Source organism: Nematolebias whitei, chromosome 19 (genome assembly GCF_014905685.2).
Source record: "Nematolebias whitei isolate Nwh7 chromosome 19, NemWhi1, whole genome shotgun sequence".
Classification (NCBI taxonomy): Eukaryota; Metazoa; Chordata; class Actinopteri; order Cyprinodontiformes; family Rivulidae; genus Nematolebias; species Nematolebias whitei.
The window spans coordinates 33,666,106-33,689,520 of NC_056516.1; the positions used below are offsets into that span (position 1 = coordinate 33,666,106).

The 23,415-nt window shown below is 37.7% G+C and overlaps 1 protein-coding gene across 1 annotated transcript in view; it reads left to right on the top strand.

Moving 5' to 3' along the window:
- The window catches only part of LOC119425755 (semaphorin-6D), a 120,500-nt gene that overhangs the window by 68,397 nt on the left and 28,688 nt on the right, over window positions 1-23,415 (top strand). Inside the window, exons 17-18 of the mRNA XM_037693302.1 lie at window positions 13,336-13,394; window positions 15,456-15,509. Coding sequence (XP_037549230.1) covers window positions 13,336-13,394; window positions 15,456-15,509 — 113 coding nt within the window. The remainder of the gene's footprint in view (window positions 1-13,335; window positions 13,395-15,455; window positions 15,510-23,415) is intronic.

The window sequence follows — 23,415 nt, forward strand, 5'->3', positions numbered from 1 at the left end:
AAAAAAAAAAAAAAAAAAAAAAAAAAAAAAAAAAATATATATATATATGAGAGAGAGAGATTACTTTCAATTCCACCCTTTGCTGCGATACAGGGAACAAAACTGACTCATTTTGTTCTTTATGTAGTTATTTCTGCATCTTTTTTCATTTGTTTGCTTCCATTTGAACTCTCAATACAAACTTTATTTTTTTTTGTATCAATTTTCGTTTTTCAGTGGGTGATTTTAGATATTTGTTCTACTTTGTGCTCAGTATTTGTACAGACTCTGTTCAGTTGTTTTAATTCCTTGTGTTTTTAACCTGTTTGTGGTGATTGTTTGCCTCTTAGTGTCTAGTTTACAACTATTTGTGGACACTTAAAATCACTGTGGTTCTTTGTGTGTGTTCTCCTCTAATCTCTTCATAGTTGTAATGTTTTTAGTTTTATGACCTTTTAACATTAAGTGCAAAATTTCCGCATCTTTTTAGATTTCCAATGTCTTCTGAACTGTGGTACGTTAACATGATTCAGATTCACCTGTGTGCACCTGATTGAAGCATTAATACAGAATGGCTTCCACAGACAGTTTTTTAAGAGCCTCACTTGACTGAAAATCTTTGAGCTAAAAGTGAGTTCAGTGTTGCAAAATTTTGCTGATAAGTGAAAGATTTCCTCTGGGGAGAAGAAAAGGATGGAGGGAAGGATGATGAAGTAAGAACAGAGAGCGGAAACGGAAAAAGAACAGCTTACATAACATCCGTTGAAGGCAGAAATGCAGACAAACTGAAGAATTTTAACAAGAGTGAAGAGGAGGCAGATGGAGAGAGAAGCAAATTAAAGGGGGATCTCTGTTCCCAATATGGAGTAATGTCAAATATTTGGTCAAAATTAGAACAAAAAGTATTTTGATTTGTTTATCAGCACTTGAGCTGTGATTATCAATAAGAGTTAACGGTGTAACATTTGGTTATTGTCTCACTTTCCATCATTTGCACAATAAACTCTTATATAATTATTTGCTGATACATTGATGCAAACAGATCATATCCCAAAGATGATACTGTTTCTCATTATTCTGACATCATCTATATACTCAACACTCTTACCTCAGCATCGTTAACAACTTCTTCAAATCTACAGCGAAGCGCCATTCCTAATTCTAATATTGGAGCTCTCCTGTCGTTTTAACTGTTATTTGTACAGGAACAGTTCTGCTGTTTGGTTGAAACTGGTGCTTTTCATGTCATTTTCCATCAAGAGCCTAAAATGACAAAAAATGTAGAAAATGAGTCGTTTTGGTCGTCCATGTAGCGGTTATTATAATATTCATTCAACCTTTATTTAAACAGGTTAGTCCAATAAATGTTGACTAGTTGTTCATGTTTATGGAGGGGAGGAGCCTATTCCAGCTAGATCAATACCACAAACTGGACAAGCAACTTTGAGCACTAACTCTTTCTAAATAATTTCAGATACATTTATTTTTATTTTTTTTTATTATTATTGCGATACAAAAATGTTGCAAATTGGAACAATAAGACTTAAACAGAACAAGACGCATTTTCATGAACCAGATTGATAAACTGGGCAGAATCCAATCCAGTCTTCTGTATTATTAATATTATTTTACTTTTTGGGGAGAAATAAGGCATAAATAAGAAAGTGTTCATCCCTAACATCTTTTGTCATTGTCTTGATAATTGTTTATATTTTATGTGGGGGTGAGTTTTGATGACATTATGATCTGTTGGTTTATTAATGTTTGCAGCAAAATAGTGGCTAAGTATGTAAATTGATAAATAATAAAAAATAAAAACTGTTCAAGTTATTAAGACAAGCAAAGGGAAAAACAAAACTAGAGAGAAAATCTAATAAGATTAACGGTAATGATATATTGACAAAGATTGTTTATTTTAAAAAAGGTATAAGTTTGGCTGTTTTCATTTATTCCAAGACGAGTTCAAAATAAGTCATTTGATTCAATTAAAGATTCTAATTATGAATGACTCTAAGTAACTTTAAAGCCTTACATAACGGCGTCGAGTTCTTAAACTGGAATATTTTTCACTTTTCAAGCAATAAACTTAAAAAATAAAAACAGATAAACAGGAGAAATGCATTCAGAATGTCATTTTTTCTTAATGAATTGATGATATTTCAAGTAAAATCAAAATTTGACCAAATCTTCAGTTGTTTTAAGTAAATTAAGTGTTGATGTAATTAGGGATGCACGATATTATCGGCATGGTATCGGCCGATATTAGCGATAAAGTTAAATATTGGACATTGACCATTCTATCAACATAACTGACCGATATAAAAGGCACCGTTTTTTATTTTATTTTATATATATTATATATTTATATATTGTTACATTATTTTCAGCCCCCTTTTTGGTATCTTCATTTGGTAACAGTCCAAATTGAAAAATTTATACCGATACCGATATAAAAGGCACCGTTTTATATATATATTTATATAGTGTTACATTATTTTCAACCCCCTTTTCGGCATCTGTATTTGATAGCAGTCCAAATTGAAAAAGTCCATGCAGAATAATGTAGTATTTTAATTCCACAGCAAAGAACGTCTCTGTAAGTAGGTCTAGGAAAAAAATATCGATATTGGTATTAGTTATCGGCCAAATAAGTTTCAACATATTGGCATATCTGTTATTGGCTAAAAATCCAATATTGTGCATCCCTAGATGTAATCGTGTGTCATTACTCTAAATCTCAATCTTCTCAAGTCAACAACTCAATACATTTTTTTAAGCTTACAGAACATGTAAGTGTTCATTTAACAGAAAGCTCCCGGAGCTACGTATAAATCTCAATTACATTTTGCAGCCTCTCGGAGCCGTTAACGCCTCCACTGTGAAGCTTCAACACGGAGAACATGAAATCACAAAGCAGCGACACCAGCGTCTGATAACTTGGCTGCATTTTATAACCGAGTCTATTTCCATCCCCTCCTCCGAGTCGCTCCCCGCTAGATGAGCGAGGCGTTCAGGTGCCTGAGAGCGGTTGGGATATATAGCAGCTCACCGTCGCATCGACCTCCTCCTGTTCTCTCTTTTTCTCCTCACTTACAGCTCAACCCACGCTGGTGGAAATGAAGCTCTAACAGAAAGCTGGCAATGGGGGAGAGAGAGAGAGAATGAGCATTAGGGGAGATAAATATTGAGTGATTGAGGGGGTGGAGGAGTTTGCAAATATGATGTACCGAGATATAAAGTCGAGTGAGGGAGAAGAGGGAATCAAATGGATTCATTTGAAATTGGAGCTCGTATCTTCAATAAATGTGCTCTGAATGTTCAGCAAACATTTTCCGTTAGTGGCTGTAAAAGATGATAAACAAATAAAAACCAAAGGACTAAGTGGATGTTTGCTGATGTTCAAAGGTAAAAATGCACCACGATGGAAAGTCATGACCAATATTGTGAATCCTCACCTTAAAGAGTTAACTAATCGGAGAAGACATTTTTAGTAAAGTTTTAAGAGTTATTTTACCGCAAGTTCCAACACATTTTACTCTCGCCTCAAATCAGCATGGTCCATTTAGTGAGCTTCTTCTAATGTTCTGTACTGCGGTGACTGAACCAAACAAGTCAAGTGGGGAACCACCTCATCTATTAGTCGGCCCATTACCAGAGCAAACAAGAAGGGGCTCAGTGCCGATCCTTGATGCACTCCCACCTCCAACTTGAAGCTATATGTCCCTCATACAGCACATCTCACCACTGTCCTGCTGTCCTCATACATGTCCTGTACCAGTCTAACATGTCCTGCTGTCCTCATACATGTCCTGTACCAGTCCAACATGCAATACCACACCTCCTCCCTCAGCACCCTGTCATATGCTTTTTCTAAATCTACAAAGACATGCTTTGATGAACTCGCATGTAGTTTTGGCAATAGTGTTTTATGTCAGAGCCCCAACCCTCACCATTTACCTGGGCTTGGGAACGGCACAAGAGATACACTGGATTGTGTTCCCTAGTGGCTGGTTTCTGAGAGTAAATGCAAACACGTTAAAACGTTCACACTTCTCATTCCCACTCGGCTCTTCTATTGACGTCATCATTGTTGACCTGTTGTCAGTCGCTTCAGCTGTTTATGTAGGAAAACAAACACATGTGGTAGTTGAAATCCTGTCACAAATCTTGCTACTTTTCTTTTTTTATTTGGAAATAGTTGCACCTGAGATGAGAAAAATGTTCTGCAGATTCTGTTTCCTACTTTATAAATTTAAATGTGACTCTTTTTTTCCCCCCATTACAAACTTGTTTAGGAAACGAACTCCTGACTTTAATCATAGTTTCTGTTCCTTGTTCATCCTATTGTTGTAGATTCTGTTTTGGAGCTCTGACAATTGTCAGGATAAGAGTCGTCCGGCAGAGCTTTAGCTGAACAACAACTACTCGTCATGAGACCCACTCCAGATGTTTTCTGTTGTCCACGGCAGTGATGTAAACAGCAGAAATCCTTCTTCTACATGTTATTATAGAACATGTATTTGAATAAAACTAGTTGCGTAAAGGGGCTGCATGGTGCCTCAGTTGGTAGAGCTGCCCCCTCTAAGCGAGAAGATTGCCGGGTCGAATCCCGGCCAGAGACCCTTCTGGGTGGAATTTGCATGTTCTCATGTTCATGCATGTGTTTTCTCCCACAGACCAAAATTCATGCATATTAGGCTGATTGGTAACTCTAAATTGTCCCTAGGTGTGATTGAGAGAGTGGATGGTTATTTGTGTCGTTTGTCTCCTCAGACTGAAGAAGTTCTTTGGATGAAGGACGAAATGTCTCAGCAAAAAAAAAAAAAAAAACATCCAGATGACCTGACAACATTGCTGGATTTTTACCTGGATGATTGAGCATGAACTTTGGTGGTTTGTCTCGTTTGTCTCTATGTAAGGGGAATTTTGGTCAAGGATGTTCATCTCTAAGTAATGTTAAATTAACATTGAACCATGTGTGTGAGTTAGCAGAGAGAGCTGGATGACAAACTGATTTGAGGCTGCAGGCGCAGCCGGTACTCCAAGGTCGCATCTGTAGTGAACTTGACCTGATGTCAAAACTAAGCCTAAGGTCAAAACCCTTGACCTTAAGAACATTGTGGGACAGAAACTGTCATTTCATTGATTTGAATCCAGAAATACAGGTTCACCCATCCTGAGACTTTCTTTCTTGAAAATTCAAGTGAAAGAACACTCTCTTTTCTATTATCATTACTATTTTACAAATGTTGATAACCAAAGTGTTTTAGTTCAAACCATTTTAGATGTTGCAGTGAACTAATCAATTTTATTAACTGTAAAACAGTAACAATGATTTTTAGTTGCTTATGCAAAGTAGAATTCATGTTAAGGCCTGTTACAGATTTTTATGCATTTTCTGATTTCTGTCTTTGAATGAGCAGTGTACGTTTTCCAAAGTCAGGAGTCGAAGCAGACATGTGTTGGAACAACTGTCTTGTTTACATCCTCTCAGACGTCAACAGGGGAGCTGGCACCTGTTTCTCCAAACTCGCCAAAACAAAACTCTCTCTGTCTCTGAGAACAGTTTTAATCTGTTCCATAACAATTCTTGCTGTTTTCTGACTTCTAGTAACCTCTTACATCACAAAACACACCCCTGTCTGGTCGACATTGACAAATCAGGGACTCCCAAATAGACCGGAAATAGAGACCTTCAAAATGTCGGTACTTCCTGGTTCTCCAGTTCTGAGATGTTCGCAGTTCTGTGAAATCGTTTGGGAGAACAGAAGTCCAGCCATGATAAGGCTCTTCCGAGTTTGGATTATAACATCTTCCAACTCTGAGTGGAACTTCTGAAGGACTCCACTCATGTGAAGTCCACTTGCTGAGGTGAGCTTGTGTCGGACGGAATCTCGTCACTACTTCGGACGAGTCACAGCCATCCTATGGAGACGCTGGACAGGTAGCGTTAACTGGACTTCGTATCTGCTGATTCATCTTCAGAGAGGTAATAAGTCAAGTTTACTACCAAGCGTACCGAGGAAAAGCTGGGTTCGAATGGAGAGTGTCGGTTCTGGTCAACACTCCCCCTCACACACCATCTTTTACTCCCTTTAAACTTCATTTCCATCTTTAAATTCTTCTCTCAAGTAGAAATCCTTCCAGATAATTTAGAAATGTCTGTGTAAAGTGCTCATCCACCGCCGTGTGGATAATTGATCATAATTGTACAGTTTTCATTAATGTCTGTGGTGAAGCAACGGAAAATCATGGCCGTATGGTTTTCCTGGTTGTAAAGCTGATTATGTTGTTATTCTCATATTTGCCAAATTAATGTAAATGTTTGATGTTAAACTTTGATTCTGTAAAATAAATGACCACATTCATTTTGATGGGTCAAAGATAAATAACGTCTCACGTTACATTTCATTAAATTCAATGCACGTTTTATTCAGTCCAGAAAAATGAAGAATCCGTTTTTAATTGATGAATATATCTCAGCATCTGTTCATCTACACATCCCAGGCTGTGAGCTTGGAGGAACTGATAAGGGATATAAAAACAATTCTTGCACACTGTCCGGTGCAGATTCTTGTGACCATGCAAGTTAAAAAAAAAAACGTTAAATATCTTCTTGTGTACTCAAGTGGCTTATTTAAGTAATTAAGATGAATAGAGGATATTTGTATCCAACACTCTGTGTCCCTGTGGTGGACTGGAGACCTGTCCAGGGTATCCCCCTCCTCTCACACAGTGACTTGACATGGGCATCGGGGACCCCTGCATCCCAGAAAGGAAGAAGTGGGTAAAGATAATGGATGGCTGTTTGGATAGTTTCATAAAGCCATTCGAGTAGTTTTGGATTAATGACTTTGTTTTTTTAGCAAAGGGAACTTGAAGTAGAGGATCTTAAATTGAAGACCTGTGAGTTATTCCTTCAAAAGTTGAGGCAGGAAGTGCAAAACTCATAAAAAGATTTGTATCAAAGCCATATGCTGCTGTATTTCATCGTTAAACTGAAATTAAACTAGTATTTATTGTATTATATCCCCACTGCCTCGTAAACAGATTGTCCTTACGTTAAAAGTTGGTCAGGTCGTGTTGCTGGAGTTTGGCTACATTTTAAAATTTGAACTAAAATTCGTGAGCACATATTTTTTTCCCTCGTGTTTCTCTTTTCTTATCTAAACCAAAAGGGCAGCGCCTCCCACGAGACCGCAGCCTCAGACACATCCGTCTCCCCCTGTCTGTTGGTTTGTGTTTTACTTGGATGGGCTGTACTGAAATGTAATTTCATTGTGCTTTGGTGCAGTGACGATAAAGATGATTCTGGTTCTGATTAAATGTTAGTTTTGTATGTGTGACATCCTTGTATACTTGGGTTTTAAATGTTTTTTGTTTTTACTGGCACACGCCAAAAAGAACGTTCTCATTGATGCATGTATAATGGCAGAACACCAGCATCTTGGGGGTTATCCAAACCAGTCTGAGCCACGCTTCACTTCTTTTTAACACAACATTTGGTGTGTGAACGGGCATTTGTGCACACCCTTCTTTTAGTCAGTGCAGTCTGCTGAGCCACCAACTTTTGATTGCAGCTTCACACCACTAAATCTGCTGAGGTGCAAAAAGAAAACAAGGGTGAGAGGAATCCGATATGACCGAGAAGATATCAGGGAAGATGGATGAAGGGGAAACAAGATTTTCTGAAACGGTGGAGGAATTAAAGGTGTACTGATGAATTAATAATTGGGGAAAAGGAGTTAAAACAACTAAAAGAAAAAGAAAAAAAAAAGCAGAGAAATCAGAAAAACTGAAAAGTGTCAATGAATGAAAAGCTTTTTTTTTTTTTTTTTAGTTTCATCAAATGATTAATTTTATTTCAGTGGAAAGTGTTTTCTGTCAGTGCGGGCAGAGTAAGATTATAAAAAGCCCAATCGTGCAGACAAAGAAGGATATGAGCTCACTGTCATCAGAGCGATGAATGGCTCTGTCACAGATTGACAAACAAACTCCTCTTTTCTTTCTCTGATATGCTTTTTTAGAATATAATCCACCACCTCCAGAAACATCCTGTCAACTTCCCCTCAATGTTTTATTCTTTGGAGATGTTCAGTGGGTTGTTGCCAAATGTTTCTTTTGATTTTGGCTACAAAGCTTTAAAAAAAAAAAATCCCACATTCTAATAGCATTTTTTTTTTTTTTTTTTACATTTTTGTAGTGAACCTGATCTGACCCTGATCTGACCCTGATGACCTCAAATCTATCAGATGGACAGGGACTGTTATTTCATTGATCTGAATACAGTCTGAGCCATCTGGTGACTTTCTTTCTTGAATTAATCAAGCAGAAAAGACAATTTTTATGATCATCACTGTTTTACAAATGTTTGATAATCAAAATTGTGTTAGTTCACTCAAAGTTACAGGTTGAAGAGAACTACTCATTTTTATTTTTACATAAACAGTAAGTAATGATTTTTATTCCTCATTTAAAGAAGAAATCAGGTTAATATGCATTTCTTGATTTTCTGTCTGAAATGAGCCAAGCAATGTAAGTGTGTTAAAGGTCGGTTTTCGGTCAACTAAAATGTTTACCAAGAAAGATGTCATGTTTAAACTTTTTCAGAAGATTACCAAGTGTAAGACTCCACGAAGTCTGAAGTCCTACAATAATCTTTCTGTTCGTTACTAAACAATCCTTGATTTTTAATAACATCTTACATCATACACCACACCTCTATTCCTGGTCCATCGACCAATCAAAAGCTCTCAAATGAACCGGAAGTCGACCCATTTAAAATGTGGCAACTTCCCAGTTCATGTGAGAATTCGGGAGAATTCGGGAGAATTCAGGAGAATTCCAGAGGCTGAGGAGATGAAGAACTAGAGAGTTGCTGGAGTTGAAAGACAATTAAGAGTCTGAGAAGTTCTGAAGAATGAAAGGAGTTCAGAGTTCTTGGGTGCAAACGCATTCAGGATGATCCAGAGACGTTTTGGGATTATAATTTCTGTTTGAAAACCACGTACGACTCTCTGAGGGTTTGGTAGTTCTCACGGAGACGCTGAAAAGAGTCAGAAAGGAACCTACGCCGACGCTGATTTCATCATCAAGGTAGATGGTTCTATTTTCGACCAAGTGTACCGTGGGCAAGCTGAGATCTGATGGAGCGTGCAATTTCTGGTCAAACAGATTAATTCCCTCACATATTTCTCTGTAAGATAACTCCATTTCATCTTAAAACTCTCCTCTTTCTCATAAAATCAGTACAGATATCTTAGGAATATCTGAAGCAAAGTCCTTGATCACCGCCGAGTGATCGATGTCCCTTTTCTGTGAAACTTGTCTGTTATTATTTTCATATTTTGCCAAATTAATGTAAATGTTTGATGTTAAACTTTGATTCTGAAAATAATTGACCACATTCATTTTGATGGGTCAAAGATAAATAACGTCTCGCGTTACATTTCTGTTAAATTCAAGGCACGACATTACACAGTCAGAAAGATGAGGAACTCGTGAATATTGTGTATATATATACCTCAAGTATATGTATTACTACATTTTTAATTCTTTAGATTAACATGAATGCATGTGCCTGTTTTCTTTTTTATCCCAATCACTTTTTTTAATGAAAGTCTGCCCACTAAACTTCTGTAAAGGTACAAATGAACTGGTTTCCAGTAGTTCTGTTTTTATCTTAAGGATCAAAAAGATATAAAACAACTTTAAATCATAAAGATTAAAGCAGTTTAAAAGCAAGAAAATCCACTCGATTCTTACTAATGTGGCCCAAATAATTGGTACTTAACCATTTTATAACGAAGAAATATTCATTTTCTTTTGTTGTTTATATTGGTCCAATAATTTTTTTGTCTTTTTTTTTTTTTTTTTTTTTTTAAGAAACCAGTACCTTTACGTAACAAACATTTCAAACACAAAATTATCTCCTGATTTCAGCTTTTAAAAATCCTGTCCTGATTTTTTTTTAAATAATTTGTTTGAACAAACTGTAAACCTGAAGAAATATCTCACTCTTGCTCTCACTCTCTCCCTCGCTTGCTTGCTCTCTATATCTTTCTCTCTAGCTCTCTCTTTTGCGCTCTCATTGCTCTCTTTTTCACTCGATCTCACTCGCTGGCTCTCTCTCTCTCACCCTTGCTTGCTTGCTCTCTATCTCTTTCTCTCTAGCTCTCTCTTTTGTGCTCTCATTGCTCTCTTTTTCACTCAATCTCACTCACTTGCTCTCTCTCTCTCACCCTCGCACTCCTCGCCCTCGTTTGCTCGCTCTTTCTTGCTTGCTCACTTGCTTTCTCTCTCTCTTGCTCTCTCTCTCTTTCTCTTTCATGCTCTCCCTCACTCGCTTGCTCTCTCTCACTCTCACTCTCTTTCTCTCTCGCTCACTCACTTGCTGTTTATGCTTATGTATTTCACGTTTTAGCTAACTAATGCTCTAATTATGTCTTCCACATTAAGTTTCATTAAGGCTTCCTATTTACATTTTTTGATTTTAATAAAATTGTAATAAATTATAAAATTGTAATACATTATAAAATTGTAATTTTAATAAAATTGGTTTGGTAACGTTTTTGGAGCATTGGGGATTTTAAACTGACCTAATTAAAACAACTTCATGAACAAAACCTGTTTGTCGTCATTCACTGGAATAAAACGGTCACTAAAGCGTTTACAGAATTTTATCTTCTACTCTTAAACACTGAAATGATTTCTCTCACCTCGAGCAGGTGAGCAGGCAGAACAAAGTAAGCCTCCTCATCTGGAACGCTGCTGTTTCTCAGCAGTCGTTTTGGCACGGCGTGGCTGCAAAATCCTGATTTGTGCCCCCTTTTAAATTTGATTTGAAGGTCAGATGGAAACGTTGGTGGTGACAATGGCAGAGCCAGTAAACAACAGGGACTTAATCCTGACGCACTCAGGAGAGGGTAAACGGCTTCACTTTCCTGCTGCTGACAGGGTGTGCAAGTGTTTTTCATGCTCACCTCCTGTCACAGTCTGTCTCCTGCTTGGACACGTTTCACCTTTTTTCCACTTAATTGGAGGACAGAAAGAAGGTGACTAAGTTTGCAGCTTTTCCTCAGTTGACCTTTGAATAGTTTGGCCTTTAAAGGAAATGATGGAATGAACAATCTGACAAAAGCTAATTAAACCTTTTGAGCTGTTTTTATCGTTTTTTTTTTTTTTTGTGGATGTTCATTGTGGCGGAAATTTCCAGGAATCTCAAAGCAGCCGACAAATAAACCACCAAGCTTGTTTAGTTGACCAGTTAACAACTGGGGTTTAACGAGTCACTTCAAATGAATGGGATGATTTTATATGTATTTTAAGATTTTGCCACAAACTCATGTGACTTGTACCTCGCCTGTCAGGTTTCTCCTGAGTCTTTTTCAGATCTTAGAACGATACTTTAACGAACAACCTTTTCAGTAATGCTGCTGATCTCATGCTGCTGATTTATTTCATGCTGCTGCGTTCATTCGTACTCATCTGCTCACACAGACTCGTGTTCGTGCTGCTGCTGTTCGGCGTATTGTTTTTGCACTGTTAGAGTTTAGCACGTTCTTAGTTCATATCTATTTATAATTTACACTGGGATGTAACTGGGACCCTGTGTACACAATTTTGTTCCACCGCATGTACCACGTGTGGTACGAAAGACGGTAAAGAAACCTTGACCTTGATAAAGCTGTGATCTTTCAAGGGAGTGCAACTCATTTTTACCAGGGGCCAAATAAAAGAAAATTAAACTGATTAAGGGACAATCCTAATCAGGTTTACTTTTTAAAATTTAATAAATAATATTGCATGTTTTTCACTCCCCCCCCCAATCTTTAAATATTCTAACAGGCAAAAAATATATAGTAAGTAAAAAAAATAAATGTTTTTATTTTTTTTTTGTGTGTCCTCCTTTTAATCGCTTTTTAAATGGTTTAAATAAAACTATTTTACCACTGGTCATCAAATCATCTTAAAGACCCCATTGGTTAAAAGCTACAATAATGTGAAGTTACAGATAAAATACAATTATGATGATAATATAAATGTTGACACTGTAGATGAGCTCTGACCTGTTTATTGGATGGTCTGACTCATGAAATATATATATATATATATATATATATATATATATATATATATATATATGAACACAGAAATAAAATTGCTTGGAGAGCTGGGTTGAGGACTCTCACTGAAGAGTATTGTCTGATTTGTTGTCACTAAATTTCCTCTAGTTTGAATCAACTCCTTTCGTCTCAACTCAAACAGAATGGGTTTTTGGTGTCATCAGCCCATTAAGTGACCATTATCAGTTGTTATCATCCCCATAGGTTGAGTTCAGACTGTCCCTCCTACCTCCTAGTACCTAGGTCACTAATAGGCGGACCTGGGTCCGGATCCGGACCTAGTGATGGTTCTGTCTGGACCCGTGCCCAATCTGATAAATTCATGAAAATAGATAATTTTCATGGAGCATTTTCCCAGCGTCGGAGAGCTTAGGTGCTGAGCCAAGCAGAGAAGCAGGAGGTGTGTTTTGAAGGTTCACTCTACTTCAGGCTCTACTTAGGCTTTGTTTGCATTTTTAAGATGTATTTTATTCTGAGCTTTCGGTTTTAACCTGAAATAAAGGCCTTTTTTTGTTTTGTTTTTTTGCTTGGGACTACTTTTGATTATGGAGCTAGTTTTTTACTATAAAGTGCAGTTTGTTAATTGTGAAAATGTGAATACGGGTAGGCAAGACCATAAGACAAAAGTTGGACTTTTGTCTGGACCTTTTACTAGGAGAACATTTTAGTAACTGGACCTCAGTGAGTTTTAATTGAATACCTCTGTAGGTTTAAGGTATGTTCTTATTGCTGAGAATATGCAGCTTTGCTCGCATCTAAAACCAGATTTTTTTTTGTTACCTTTATTTAACCCCTTTCCTAAACCTAACCTTACACCTGACCCAGAGCACTGACCCTAAACTTAACCCCCTTACCCTTGAGCCTTAATCTAACCTAACCCTAAACCTAACCCCCAGACTGTTGACTCTTAATCTAACCACCTGACCCAATAATCAGCGACAAGAACGCACCTTTTAACCTTGTAGGAGGTACAGGAGGGGCAGTCTGAACGCAACCTATGGGGTTGATAACTAATAACGGACATTTAATGGCTGATAACATTCGAAGCGGGTGACAATTTAAGGTGATGAGGACGTCTCCAGTGTTATTTCTCAACAGACAAATTCAGTTTTCAACTCAACAATAATTATTTGGATGGTTTATTCTTTTGAGACTTAATTGCACAAGTACATCCCTTGTTAAAAATGTATTATTTTTTGGTTTTAAGTTCTACTTTCTCTTGTCTCTGCAGGGCAGGGTTCGAGCAGGACATCGAAGGTGACCATCTGTTTTACGCCAACAGCTGCCACCGTAAGTCGACTCTGTCCTTTACAGTCTTAAAAGAATGCCAGTAAAGGTGAAAATTTAAGACAAAAAAAAATGTTGCAGACGTTTGTGGATTGAATAAAAATATACAAACTGGTGTGTGTTTATTTAGACATTACCATCTTGCACAAGCGGTTTGTAAGTTTTAGTCATGGAAACTTGGCCGTTTGGTTCTGAACATTCCTGTTTTTGAGAAAAATACTGTGCTATTGGGGGAAAAAATGACTGTACTCTGCACAAAAACAAAACAAAACAAAATCTGTTACACCATAGAACAAATTGTTGGGTTTCCCTCTCCACACTTTCGATATAATTGTCATTATCTGTTTGGAATTAGGGCTCAGAGGCAGCAATCTAAGAAAAGTAGCATCATGATCCTGATAACTTGCCACCTATTTCTCCAGGTCCTCCTCAGGGATTTAACACCTGAAGGCACAAACACACCAGAGTAGTGCAGATCTGCAGGTATCTCTCAGTTAAATGACCAGATATATTCAGCTCTTCCACAGCATCCAGACTGTTCTCCATTTTTTTCCCCCTATCTCTCCAAAAATAAGTCTCTATTTCTGCATTCTATTATTTTTCTCCTCCCTGTGTGCAGGAAGCTTAATATATACTGAACTTAAAGCTTGCACAGGGAATTGTCTGTACAAAGGACAGAGTTAGATTGTGTATAGGCTTTAATAGAAGCTGTGCTGTTAGTGGCATACAGGTTTATAGTCCCATATTCTGGTCTCTAAGGCAACAACTCTTTCCAGACAGCAAGGGAATCCTGGTATAATTGGAGAAAGTGTGATGAGAATAGCTGCTGTTAAACCAGTCACAGGCCACATAACACCCCCCCTCTGGTCCCCATGTGCCTGGTGAGATCTCTCCAGGTGCCCACGTTTCCTCTCGCAGTCCTAGGATGTGCATAATGTCTAACCGGGTGATCGTATTTGGGCCAAGTCTTACCAACAATACTAGAATCATGAATGGGACAATTCTGATGAGCTAAACACCGATTATCTGACCTTTGGTGTTATTTTTGATCAGGACATGTATTTTATCCCCCACATTAAAAAAGTTACTAGAACCGCCTTCTTCAACCTGCGTAATATCACTCAAATTTAAACAACATATAAAATAATGATACCGAAAAACTGGTCCATGCATTTGTCACGTCTAGACTGGACTATTGCAATGGTTTGTTAACTGGGTGTCCATAAACTTCTTTAAAAAATCTTTAGTTGATCTAAAATGCTGCTGTCAGAGTCTGAAACAGGTCTCTCTTGTACCTAAATGAGTCCTCAAGACTCGATGGGAACTAACCTGTTTAAATAAAGGTTGAATGAAAAGTAATGGGAGTTAGTAGGAGAGATCATATTTCTCCAGTTTTAGCTTCTCTCCACTGGCTCTCTGTCAAATCCAGAATTTAATTCAAAATTTTTACTTCTAACCTACAAAGCTCTCAACAACCTAGCTCCATCTTATACCACAGATCTTATTGTTCCATATTTTCCTAACAGAGCACTTTGCTCTCAGGCTTACTTGCGATTCCTAGAGTTTCCAAAAGCAGAATGGGAGGAAGACCTTTCAGTTATCAGGCTCCTCTCTTGTGGAACCAACTTCCAGTTTCTGTCCGTGAGGCTGACACATTGTCCAGTTTTAAAACTGGACTCAAGACTTTCCATTTTTGATAAATCCTATAGTCATCTTGGTTTCCTGACCTACCGGTTTTCCTTATCCTTCTTTTTTCTTCTTTCCTTATCCTATGCTGCTATAACCTTAGACTCCTGGAGGACAAATTGACCGCGTTTCATCAAATGAGTAGTTACAAATGCATACCAATGAATAGTTTGTATTTCTTGTTCGGCGCCCTGAGACGACTTCTGTTGGGATTTGGCGCTATATAAATAAACTGAATTGAATTGAACTGAATTGAATTAAACACACCCCATGATGCAAGCGATGTATTGACGAATAGGATGGAAAATATTGACGTAAAGCTGTTGTGTGTGTTGCGTTACTGAGGAGTTTGATTGGTTTTCCTGTCTTTTTGTGCAGCTGATGTGCTGGCGACTACACGGAACCAGGACTCCGCAGTTGACTCTGCTTACGGTAAAAACATGAAACTTTTCTTTTCTTTGTTTGACATAATTAACATTTCAGAGCTGATGGTGGAGCAGCAGCTACTGGAACACTCTTTCTTTGACAAAACGTGTGAATTATGGCGAGGTCTCGAGAGCAAATGAGTCTTTTAAGTATTAAAAAAACAAATAACATCAGTGTCAAAGTTGCTTAAAGCAACCCCTTAAAACAACCACACACTATACTTTTTATAAAGTATCATAATTTCTGCACTATTGAACGCACCTGATAAGTCACGCCCACTAAATTTAAAAAGAAAAAACAGATTTTTTATGTATAGGCCTCACTCGTCTATAAGCTGCGGGGGTCCACGTTGTAACGTGAGATATTTACACAAATATTTGTTAAACTTTTAATTAAATACGTACCAGTAACATGCACAAAACATACAGTAATTGTTTTCTTTTCTGAGTTTCAGGGAGGGTTTCCCCCCACACTAGGGGCACAACGGGGAGGGGGGGAACCGAGTTTCGTTGGTCTGCTGTGACCTGTTTGGTAATTTCACTAGTCAGATTTTATTTTATTTTTACCTTTATTTATACAGGTAGTCTTATTGAGTCATGAGGACTCACCCCCCAAGAGAGATGTCTATTGGTCAGATATGTGAGAGCCCGGGTGTGACGAGGCTTAAATGTTTTGGTGACACGGAGCTCGTTAGTCCGTCAATAAATAAATCCATGAATTTGCCACAGCGTTGTACTGTATAACCCGTGGGGTTCAAAGTAGGAGGAGTTCAATAAACCAGTTGACTAGACGATTCCAGGACGTTCTCACGAGTTTTAAAATTTCACTTCAACTAGTTGCAGTCAGTGACTGTGTCACGTGATCAGCGCCGGGCCGCTGGCTACAAAACGGATTCTTCCAAGCAGATGGAAGGCGAGGAGCAGGCCAAGTCATCCCAAACATGTAGATTCAACAACAGTGTGGAAGGGTTTCACTAAAGATGATGTTTTTAGTTTCATTTGATTTAACCCACTAAATAAAATAAAAATAAAAACAGGGTGCGCTCCACCAGAGAATCCAGCACCGCGCACCACCACCAGCGGAGAATCCACCACCACCGTTGCGGTTTATTTTATTTAGTGGATTAAATAAAATAAAACTAACTTATGCAGCTTAATAATATTCTTGTTTTTCCTGTGACTTATTTGCAGTATGATAAATAGAAGGAGCATAAAAATATGCTCCCGATGCTTTGTTGTTTTTTTAATTTTATTATTTTTTTTAACTAATAAATGACGATTTTAGCTTCTTTTTTTTTTAGCTTCTTGAATTCCTATGACGTCATCGAGTCGACTCTTATTATGTTCATGTCAACTTAAAAAAAAAAAAACATGTAGTCGTTCAACCCCAGTTCAAAGCGTGTGAAAAAAGTAGAAGTTTATAATCTGGAAATTACGGTAGTTGAAAAGATCAAATCCGATGATTTTAAGCTGAAAACCATACATGAAATTCACGTATTTACTTAGACTTTATTTAATTGCAAACGATGTGAACCCAAGACTCAAGGTTTTTACTATCACCCTCCTCCAAAGCTTTAGGAGTGATCATGTTTTTGCTTGTCTGTCTGCATTCCTTCACACAATGCTAATAATTTCATTCTTTATAACACACATAAAACACTTCTCCTGTACCACAGGCAATAGAGTAGCCCTGAACTTTATTGCCTCAGTTTGACCTCTTTGCTAACGAGCTGAAAGTCGGCTGCAAGAACTTTTTGTTTTTTTGTTCTTGTTTTTGACACTGGACTGACTCCTGTTGACAAACAGCGGCTCGTCGCTCAATCTGACATCATTACCTTCGACCACATTACAATCCCGCAGATCAAAGCCGAAGCTCCCTGCTCTGCATGCACGGCTGCTGCTCCGCTGCTACCTGACCGTCAGCAGCGTTTCTCGTAAGCCGGCAGCAGCATTGTCATTCACAGAGCAACAGCCGACCCTCGCGGTGAATCCCATTAAGGCTCTCGCTGCTGCGTTCTTGTGATTAAAGCTAGAGCGCGAGCGGAGACGGACATTTCTGCTCTGTACTTAACTTCAGCTGAGTTCGTCTTTCGGGCGCACTTCAACCCAAGAGGCTGCATTGTGCATCAGCAGTTGGAACGCTGATGAAGATGAAGAGGGTGAGGAGAGTTGGGTCATCACGGTGCCAAGACCTGAGCGGATCAAAAGGAATTGAAAGCGACAAATGATTCGCCTTTTCTTCTCCTCTTCTTACTTAAAATATTTTCTGTTACAGACTTGATCCAGGTCTGATCGATGTTCTCCGTCAGTCTCTTCAGCTCCAATCACTGCCACGATTTGACGCCGTCGTGTTCACGCTGGAACATACATTTTTTTAGCCTGATTCAATCAGAAGCAGCTTCTCCTAAACTGAACTCTCTGCACAGAAGAGGATATATATATATATATATATAATATATATATATATTATTTATATTTATATTTTTTTTTTTTTAAGTGCAGGAAAGGTTAGATAGAGAGTAGTCAGAGCTCAGAGAAAAGCTCGCTTTGTATCCAACCACTTTAACTAATTGCATCAACCTGCCATTGAAAAAAAAAAAAAAGGCTGTCTGTCGACAAGAATGAAAATGATCCATTTAACAAAAGATGAGAGGCGAGCTCCGAGTCATATCAGTGAAGCGCAAACTGTCAGTGGATGTGTTTGCTACGCTGCGGTTAAAGTTTAAGGCCGTTGTTGTTTTTATCTCTGCATATATTGTGTTCAGTACCAAGTATTAGAGCTTTATAGAAGCTTACAATAGTTGTATTTTCTGGCGTATGAGTCGCTTTAGTCAAAAAAAGCATTATGAAGAGGAAAAAAAACACATATAAGGCACTTTGGCGTATAAGATGCATTTATTATACGTTTATTTAATGGTCAACACAGCTTCATTCCGCCTGGGCGATGCAACGCCATCCATCCATCGTGAGCCCCCCAGCATTTCTCCACCTGCACCAGCTGAGTGAAACTGGAGGACTCGCTGTTGCACTTCTTCAAAGTTTAAATTGTCAGTCGAAAATTGTGTTATTAATATGAAAAAAAAAATGTATACAAGTCGCTTCGGCGTATAAGCTGCAGGACTGACAAATCTATGCAAAAAACTACGACTTATACGCCGGAAAATACGGTATATAGTTCAAATTAAACGTGAGATGAAACTGTGACTATTTCTGCTTCTACTTATTTATACTGGATACAAATAAATTTAAAATTCTATTTTTATTGACTGCTCCCAAAGGCAGAAGCGGAGAGTTAATGATTTTGTTTGCGTAGGTTTGATTGTGCGTAGCGTTAGCAAAATATCTGATCGTTTACTGAACACATTTCAATGGAAGCTTCAGAAATTAATCACCGGACGTACATCTACAGGAGTCAACCTGATTCAAGATGGCTGCCATAGCAAAGTGATAGCTAATGCAAAAATAGCTACAATGCCTATTTTATTTATTTGCTTCAATTATGTAGCTGAACATCGTGCCCAATAAATGCTTTGAAATCAACACTATGCACACCGTTGTTGCTTAAAGTGTTAGCTTTTGGAGTCAACCCTGTTAGCAAAATATCTTATAAAACATTCAATGAATCGCTCAGAGTGAAATACATTTGGAGTGAACCAAACTCAAGATTGCAGCCACTGCTACTTAACCGTAGCCTACAAAAAAAAATGGCTAATCATCTGTCAGATTTACAGATTTTTGACTAAAATCAAGTGTGGTAGTAGCTGAGAGTCTTTCACAGCACATACCCTGAGCACTAAAGGATCATGTAAGATCATTGCATGAGCTCCTGCATTTAGTTGTGAATTTCCTTTTTCAAGGTTTGATCAGAACAGCCATATCTGCCATTTTTTATTGTAAGATGATCGTAGTTAAAACTCAGATGATGTGCGTTCATCCATTAAAACTGCTCTTTGCTTTTATGAGCGACCGTAAAGTTGTAAACATGCCAGCTGGCTTCACTTTCTCTGAACACACAAGTTTAAAAATGTTTATTGCGACACCGGTCTGTTGGAAGGAAAAGAAGACTGTAGCCATCATTGCAGGTCGCAGGTCGTTTTACTTGTTTGATTTATGTTTTATTACGTCGAGTGTAGTAAAACATGTATGCAGAGCTCTAAATGTCTTGGCACAAATGCGTAAAAACTTTGTGTGACATAAATTATTGTTGGATAAAAGTTGATTCTGTGCAGACAACGTGCTGCGCCCCAATAAAGATGATGAACAAGAAAAAAAAAAAAAAAACACATACAGTTTTAATTACAGCTAATTGATTTTTTTTTTTTTAACAAATGTGTTTTATTTTGTTGAAAGTACAGCATGTTTAAATGATCAGACAACACTTTAATTAAAAAAAATGCATTTTCTATGAAAATGCTGCACGAATGCTTATTGTCGAATGATTTTTGCTGAAAGCTGCTGAAAGAGTTTAAACCAGTCTGGAAGAGTTGCACCACAAACTGTTGCTGAAAGTTGATTTTGAACACTTTTCTGAAAGCAGAAAAATAAAAGCACAAAGCAGTAGAAAAAACAACAGAAATGTGTAGAAAAGGCTGAACAGAGCAGAAATGAGCTGAATAATCTGAAAGAGGCAGAAAGAGACTGAATACGTTACGTCAACTCTGAAGTTAGCCAAAAAGAAACTGAAATGAGCAGAAATTAAGCTTAAATGAGGGGAAAGTAGCTGAAAAAGGTAAAAAAAATAATCATAAATTAACAGAAAGAAGCTGAAAGGACCACAAAAAGCTGAAACAAGCTGAAAGAAGCTGAAGAAAGCTGAAATTAGCACAAAGAAGCTGAAAAAAGCTAACTAGAACAATGAGCAGTAAAAGGTTGTAAACAGCACAACGAGTTTGAAGGATGTGAAAGACTTCCTTTTAATTTAAACAAGAAAAACATGGCCACGAGCTAAATGTTTCAAAAAGAAAAATGGCACAAATGCTTTCTTCTACAAAAAAAAGATGAAATTCAGCTATTTGCTGCAGTGTTGTGCTCCTTTCACATTCTTTCTGCTAGCTACAACAATTTTGTGCTTCTGCTAACGTCATTCTAATAATTTCATCTTGTTATGCTCCCTTCAGCTTATTTCTGCACGTTTCAGCTTTTTCTACTTTTTCAGCTACTATTTAGCATTTTTATGCTAATTTTAGCTTTGTCAGCCAATAACGTAAGAGATAAGATTAGATGGAACTTTATTGATCCTGCAGGAAATTGTTGTGCCAGAGTTTCAGTACAAAGGAACATACACAAGAATCACACCAGATATAAAAAAATAACAGAATATAAAAATACCAGTTCCACCTTTTTGCACTCATTTAAACTTTTTTCAGTTTAATTAATCAAAATTGGGCTCTCTCCTCTTCCTTCTGGTAATTTATGATTATTTCTGCTTTTTTAGCTTTTCAGCAGTTTTTTCCTTCTAATTTCAGCTTTTTTCAGATAATTTATACTTTTTGTGCTAATTTCTGCTTCTTTCAGCCTATATGGGCAAACATGGTCTTTCTGCTTTCTTCTGCTAATTTAAGCTTATTCTACATTTTCAGCTACTTAGCATTTTTGGGTAATTTTGGCTGTTTTCAGATAAATTCAAGTTTTTCATGGTAATTTCTGCTACTTTCAGCTTGTTTATGCTAGTTTATGCAATGTCTGCTATTTCAGCTATGCTAATTTCAACTGTTTTTCTGCAATTTCTTCAACAATAAGCATTCACACTGCATTTTCACAGGAAATGCAGTTTCTCTAATTATTTTATTTTATTTTATTTTACTCGGAACCTAATTCACTGATTTAAAACAGTCTACAATTGTGCTTTTCAAAGTTGAGGTTGGGGCCCCACTGAGGATCATGGAACATCAAGTTTAAAAAAAGCTGGTGACAACATATTGTATTTTTACTCTACTAAATGAGTGATTGATGTTTTAAGTATATATATAAAAAAAGAGTTTCTTAATGTATATGTTTTAATACAGCGTGGATACTTTTATTTTTTAAGTATTTGACAACATGTTGACGTATAGACAGTACAGTGACCCTGAACTCAGCATCATGAATAAATCTTTATTATGTTTATAAGAGTAGATTTGTCTCTCATTCACAGTAGGCACATTTTCATATAATGATCAAACACCTTAAGTGTTTTCTTGTTCTGGTTGCATGAAATTCACCTCAGTTTCAACAACTTAATTGCTTAAAGCGTTGCAGCATGTAAGAATATACTGTAAAGAAAATCTGACATTACTCATCCCATCCTGTGAAACATTTTCCTGCCTTGGCCGCAGACTGACGAAGTCCTCTGGATGAGGGACGAAACATTTCTCACTTAAAGAAACTGGTCCAGATGACACGATTTAACCTTTTTTGTTGCCATCTACCTGGACGATTGAGCTTACAAACCTTATTTTCCTGCCTTGTTTATATTTAAATCGTTCGCAGGTTTAAACGTTGCTGTGTGAAGATTAGCCCAACTATGAATCCAGGCGTATCAAATGTGAAATTAATGCTCTTTTTAGGATTAAAAAAGGCTTTGATTGTTTGTAATAAACTGACAATTTACAATTTAGATTTTCGTTAAGGCTGTGGATGTTGCCAAAAGAGTTAATTGCATGATCACACCTACGTAAAGTGGCAGTATCCTCCTCACACATTCTTTAACTCTCGTCTGCATGGCACTTATTCTTCAGGTCCTCTTTGTGAAACTCTGAGCGATAAAGCCAGACGTGAATGGTGTTGGTGTTTTATATAGCAAGACTGTCGGCAGGTACTTCCTCCATAACGGTCTCTGAGGTATTAACTTTGTGGCATGAGGCAGCCAAGCATGAAGGACTCTCACTACAGCGAATGAGTGATGTTACAGCCCACATGCACCTGTATTCATCTGCAGAGCTACGCCAGACTAACTGTAGTTACTGTAATGACATCGTTTGGCTGGGAACTATTCTCGTAATGGCGTTTTTGCTACAAATTGCTTATTTAATGCACTGGGAAGGAGGCCCCTGTGGGTTTAGTTTAGCTCTGAATGGACATAAATTGGCCATTATGCTGCTGTGTGCTTTTACAGTGCAGTTTTTTTTTATTTGATTAGAGTTGACATTGTGCAAAATGACTGATACAAATGCAAATTATAATGATTCTTGCATGACATGAGTGCCGTCTGTGACCTTTGTATTACTTATTGTATCGCTGACGATTCGGTAAATTAAGCTTATTCTGCTGGTGACCTGAAGAGTGCTAAGCCTATAGTGTACCATCAAAAAGTACGTAACGTTGACTTTTTCAGGAAGTTTAGAATGCAAATTATTATAACAAGGATCAGAGTTTATATACTTACCAATAAATGTTTCCAGAACCTTTCTGAGACTTCCAGTTGGTCTGAACTAGGGCTGTGTTCAGAATTTTCGCTCACCGTACCGTGGTCACTACATGGTAGACTGTAAAGGGGATAACAGACTTGTTTGTTTTTGTGTTTGAAACATTACTCGAATTAAGCTTATTTTATCTTTATACCCTGAGAATTCACAGCCAAGTGTAGGATTAAAAAAATACCACAGACGGAGCAGCTGCCATGCAGCCAGCCTGAGCACGCCAAGAGGAAGACCGTGACCGCCATGGACGTGGTGTACGCTCTGAAGAGACGGGGCCGAACCCTGTATGGCTTCAGAGGTTAAACCCGTCCTGAACCTGAACAACACAGACCCAAGAAACATGACCACGCTGCTAACAGGACCATGCTGCTAAAATAACCTCACTGCTAACGGGACCACTTTACTAGCAGGATCATGCTGCTAACAGGACCATGCTGTTAAGAGAACCTCACTGCTAACAGACCCACTCTGTTAACAGGACCACCCTACTAACAGGACCACTCTGCTAACTGGACC